This window comes from Echinops telfairi, unplaced genomic scaffold (assembly GCF_000313985.2).
Source record: "Echinops telfairi isolate 266 unplaced genomic scaffold, ASM31398v2 ScPeMD7_7465;HRSCAF=8503, whole genome shotgun sequence".
Lineage (NCBI taxonomy): Eukaryota > Metazoa > Chordata > Mammalia > Afrosoricida > Tenrecidae > Echinops > Echinops telfairi.
The window spans coordinates 8,957,468-8,963,139 of record NW_022111365.1 but is presented as its reverse complement, the minus strand read 5'-3'; the positions used below and the strand labels follow the sequence as shown (position 1 = coordinate 8,963,139).

The 5,672-nt window shown below is 41.2% G+C and overlaps 1 protein-coding gene across 1 annotated transcript in view; it reads left to right on the top strand.

The window, feature by feature from the left end:
- The first annotated feature begins 1,975 nt into the window (after positions 1–1,975).
- The window catches only part of CUNH10orf53 (chromosome unknown C10orf53 homolog), a 20,804-nt gene continuing 17,107 nt past the window's right edge, over positions 1,976–5,672 (top strand). The window contains exon 1 of the mRNA XM_004716236.1: positions 1,976–2,072. Coding sequence (XP_004716293.1) covers positions 1,976–2,072 — 97 coding nt within the window. The remainder of the gene's footprint in view (positions 2,073–5,672) is intronic.

The following is a 5,672-nucleotide window of genomic DNA, read 5'->3' as shown; positions in this document are numbered from 1 at the left end:
TGAAGATAAACAAGCAGCCATCTAGCTCAGAAGCAACAAAGCCCACTGGCCTGTGTGAAGCACACCAGCCTGTGTGGGCAGCTGATATCAGGGGCTAGAGTAGAAGGCAAATGTTTTGAGAATGATGAGGGCAGCGAATGTACATATGTGCTTGGCACAATGGATGGATTAATGGATTGTGATAAGAATTGTAGGAGCCCCCAATAAAATAATTTAAAAAAAAAGAAACATCAGCTAAATGGCAAATTCCAAAAATCTATAGAAAACTACAAAACCTTAATAAGAAAAATACAAATAGCCCAATCAGAATGTGCACATACATGAATAAATAACTTCCTAAAGATGACATCTACGTGGACAACAATCATATGAAGAAATGCTCACATTCATTAGGCATAAGAGAAATAAGAATTAAAACAACAAGTTATGACTTCATATTGACATTCCTAACAAAAAACTTTTTTAAAGAGAGAAAAAGAAAATAACAAATTCTGGATAGAATGTGGAAAGATTGAAATGGTCATACTTTGCTGGTGGGATTGCAGAATTCTACAACCACTATGGAAAACAGTATGGCCTTCCATAAACAAATGAAATACAAATAATTTATGAGCCTGAAATCTCTCTTTTTGGTATATATCCTAAAGAAATAAAGAACCAAACATGAACAAACATATGAATATTCATGTTTATTGCTGCCATTTCTATAATAGCAAAAAGATAAAGAATTTTTAAAAACTGTTTTCAGAGGATGGATATGCAAACTCTGGTACATGCATATGATGCAATATTGAACATCCTTCAAAAAATAATGATGAGTTTGTCATACACCTAATGACCTGGACATTATGTCCAGCAAAGTTAGTCGATCTCATAAAGATAAACATTTTATGACACCATTATTATAAAGGCAGGAGGGATAATAAAAATGTTTCTCATACCAAAAGAAGAGACTTAAAAAACTACAAAGAGGCCAGGACTAGGCAAGAGAGGGAGAGGAAAGGGGCAGGGAGAAGAGGATTAGGAGGATGTGGGAGTGGGGGCAAAAAAAAAGAAAAAGAATCACATATACAGGAGGGGTACTTGTTGGGCTGCTAATCTGCAAGGTCAGCAGTTTGAATCCACCAACCATTTTCCGGCCGAAAGAAGAGGCTTTCTATTCCTGTAAAGAATTACAGTCTCCGAAACCCATATAGAGGCAATCCTACCCTGTCCTATAAGGTCGCTATGAGTTGGAGTTGACTACTTGGCAGTCCTTGTTGGGTTTTTGTTTTGTTTTGTCGCTGTTTTGATGAGTTGGGCTGTGCAAATACATAGAATATGTTTTTCTTTGTATGTTATATTCCACAAATAAAGGTGGGTGCACGTTAAGAGAAGGGTCACAGCCTTAAAAACCCTTAATATTATTTTTTTTAACCCATCATATCTAAACCCTGGTATGAGTAGTTATAAAAGGAAAGTAACATTGAAAGTGATTTACACTCCTTTGTGACACGCAAGTTAGTTCAAATTAAGTCTATAAACTTCTTTGTGGCAGTTCTACTTTGGCATGGGGTCACGGAGTTGAAACCGATTCCACAGCATCTAGCAACAAAACATGAAAAAAGATTGATACACAAGTAAACAATCTGTAAATGTTGGTTGCTGCTATCATCAGTAACATTTACCATATTAAGTCAAAATAATGTTTTTGTGGCCATGAGTACCTGTCCTTGACCTTACCCTCAATCTCTGCACTTTCTTTGCCAGATTCGCTGGCACACTATGGGAGTGGACAATTTGGAAGGGTAATCCTGGAACAATTTTCCAGGGGATTACGGATGGGAGGGTGCCTGAGACCCACCCTCAACCCAATTTGCTCCGCCCGTATACGTGACCACACCCACCCAGTTTAAGAGCCCGAGAGAACCATTGCCTAGTAGCTCCTGTTAGCAGTCACCAGAGGGAGCCACCAAAGGCAGAAGGAGAACAGGACATGCCCGAGCACGCCTTAGTCTTCCTGCGCTATGGCCCATACAGCGCTGCTGGCTTGTCAGTGGAACACCGCTCCTTCCGCCTGCAGGGCCTGCAAGGTGGGCACGGTAGAGCTTGTGGGCTTCTCCTGCTGAGTGTTCCTCTGAGCACTGGCATCATCTATGCTCCTTGCCTTCATCTTCTTTGTCCTCAGACGCAGCTCAAATGTTACCTCCTTCAGAAAGACTTTCCTGAGCCTACTCCCTGCAGGGTGGTTTGTATCTTCCTCCAAGCTTCCACTGCTTCATTATGAGAGTGGAGCAAGCTTGAGTAGGAAGCATTATAAAACTCCTGTTTTTACAAATCAGGGCAGTGAGGATACAGTGGCTGGTAAATGGTAGGGCTGAGGTTCCATCCCTTGATCGCTCATTTATCCAAGGAGCTTTATTGAGAGTCTAGTATGTGTTGAGCACTCTCCCAGATACTGAAACTATATTGGTGTGAAAGGATGTGTGTCATTGAGGTGACCTTCACATTATTACATCACACTTATGTCAAGGTGCTAACAGAGAGTAGAGTGTGCCATGGGAATGCAATCAAAATGGAAACTGTGAGTTGGAGAACAGATCGATCTGGAAAGGAAATCGCAGATTGATTTAAAGAATAAGCAGAAAATAAACAGGTAGAGGGAAGAAAGAGCATTCCAAGCAAAACAATTACTAGCTGCACAGGTTGGAATCATGAACAGGTGATGAATGTTGAACTCGTGGGGAAAGTGATCCAGGATGAGTCTGGAGAGGTGAACATGGACCAGATCATACAAGACCTTGGGTCACAAAAGAGTTTTACACAGAGGACAACAATGTGGCTGCTGTGAAGAGAACAGATTGAGGGACACCAAAAGTGGTTGCTTAAAGACAAGTTGGGGGTTCCTGAGGTGTTTCAGGGGAAACAATAGTGGTTTTCTCTGATAGGAGTAATATGAGAGCAAAGTGTCTGACTTGCATGAGTGTTTATCAAAATAGGCACCCTCTACTAAAGCTCTTAACGCTGAAAATGAAACCCAATTTGGAGGAATACCTTCCATTTTGAATATATTAATTGGCCTGTGCTATCGGTTACTTCGATTGAAGTTCTGAGTTAGCTCTGCAGGGCTGGAGTTCAGAAGAAAATCTGAGTTGGAAAAAGATGGAAGTCATTCACTTGGGGAGAACATACAACCTGCAAAGAGAACCCAGGACATGAGCCAAGCCCAGGGTCTTCCAGATAAAATGCTGTGGCCATGCAGAGGAGATACCAGTTCTAGCCTGGCAGTGGTAAAGGGGCTGTGGAAGAGGTGGCATTGAGTTTGGAAGGCTGGGTAAGATTTCAATCAGCAGAGAAGATGGTTTTGCGCTATCAGTGGATTTAGTCAATTCACTAATTTTCTCAGCAAGTATAGTCTATTAAGACAAATCTGCTGTCAATAAACAAGAAAAGAAACAAAGCTCACTGCCCTTCAGCCAACTCTGACTAATAGTGACCCTATAGACAGGAGTAGACAGGCTCATCATTTTCTCATGGAACAGCTCAGCGGTGTAAGCTTGTGAATTAGCAGCTCAATGCTTATCCCACAACTTTCAATTGTGAAGAACGCAGTATAAAGTTAGAAAAGAGGAAACACCAAAGACGCCATTGCAGTAGAGTAGATTCTGACTTAGAGTGGTCTCATATGTGACAGAATAAAGCCGCTCCATAGGTTTTCATCGGCTGTAATATTTACAAAAACAGATTGCCAAGGCCTTTTTATGTTGTGCCACTGGATGAGTGACAACTGCCAACCTTTAGCTTAGCTGTCAAATGTAAACCATTTGAAACACCAAGAGACACTTAAAATGTGTTATAGTCTTGGCATTAGGATACAAGCTAAATAATGGACTTTCTTTTCCTCTCCCTCTGACAAGGCCCCACCCACTGCACCTCTACCTCATAAAGGATTTTTAGTTGATGTTCACTGAATGAAGAGGCTTAATAATAACTACAGCAATTCTCTACTAGAAAAGTATATCTAACACCAAACCAAACCAACACACTGCCACCATGTCCCTTCCCAGAAAGGTTTATTAAAGAGGTCTCTGATTCTTCTTCTTGCTTCTTCCTGTGCCCAAAGTTTGACTTTTGCAGACACCTTTAAATTATCTTTACTGCTGCCATAGTCAGCTTAACTGTAGAATTCCAATTAGATCATCTCCATGCCAAAATTTAAGCTAAAACAGAATGTACAGATTAAAAGTCATATATACTTTTTAATCCAGCAGTTCTCAACTTATGGGTTGCGACCCCTTTGGGGGTCGAACAACCCTTTCAGAGGGGTTGCCTGATTCATAACACTAGCAAAATTACAGTTAGGAAGTAGCAACAAAAATAATTTTTTGTTTGGGGGTGGGGGTCTCCACAACATGAGGAACTGCATTAAAGGGTCACGGCATTAGGAAGGCTGAGAACCACTGTTTTAATCTAACTTCTACAACTACGATTACGGGAAAACCTATCTACCTGGTCTGTCACCAAACCTGTTGGTTTTCACTTTTTATTGTGAATTGAGTGAAGGCCTACGGAGAAGACCATCAATTTCACATTCAATAACTCACATAATTTTGTTCCAATTCATTCACTGTAATAACTCCAATGTACCTTCACAAAGCCCACTTTCTCGCTGAGGGTTTTCATTCCTCCTTCTGTCCTAGCCTGTCTGAACTTCGTTCTTGAGTAAATGCTGCTCGTGGTAGTTAGGTTTTATGTCATCATGTCTCTGCCAGGATTCTCAGAAATTTGACAATTGAGTCTGCCCTCCCCCCTCAGTAATGTGATCTAATAATGTAATCAACTTCATAATGGGATTTGCTGTGAGCAGGCAAGCAATTGTGAAAAGATTAGGGTAGAGTGCTACCTCATAAATCAGGTAACAGGCCTGTTACAATAGAAAAGCTGTTTCCTTGTGGGTGTGGCCTACTACCAAGTAGACTCTGTGGGAAGACCTATTTTCTTGCTGACGTAGATCCTACAACTATCACATTGACCTCTAGTTATTTAAACTTGAGCAAATGGTCCTCCAGATTTCCTGCCAACACTGGAAGCTATCAGCAGCATGCCATATTGCCTGCTGAAACTAGATTCATCTACCTCTACCTCCAGCAGCCTGTGATCTCCTGGATTCCTGGTTCATTTTTCTGCTTCTTGGTGTGTCAGTAATGGCAACTATGTGAGTCAGGAAACACCTCCAGTTTAACATCTGACCCATGGACTTAAATAGGCCTGGACTTACCCACTTCTACAACTGTGTAAGCCACCTTCTTGATATAAATCTGCCTTTATGTTCATTGATTTTGCTTTTCTAGAGAATCCAGCCTAACATATTTGGTACAAGGAGTGGTTTTAGAACAAGGCTGGGAACCTTTTTTTCTTTGAAGGACCATTTGGACATTTATAACATCATTCATGGGCCATACTGGTCAAGCATTGTGATGGTGAGAACTGCTTTTCGTCGGTGAGGCATGAAGTGTGTTAACTGATAATCATGATGTAGGTGCCTTATTTTGCTTAGAAGGAGAAATATCCAGAGGTAACACTGTGAGTTAGTTAATTGTGCCAGCCTGGCCGATAATCACATGTGGGGCTAATTGAAAGGTGGAGGGATAAATGGGTGGTGAGCCTCGCCTTTCTAGTTCTCGGGTCTCTTG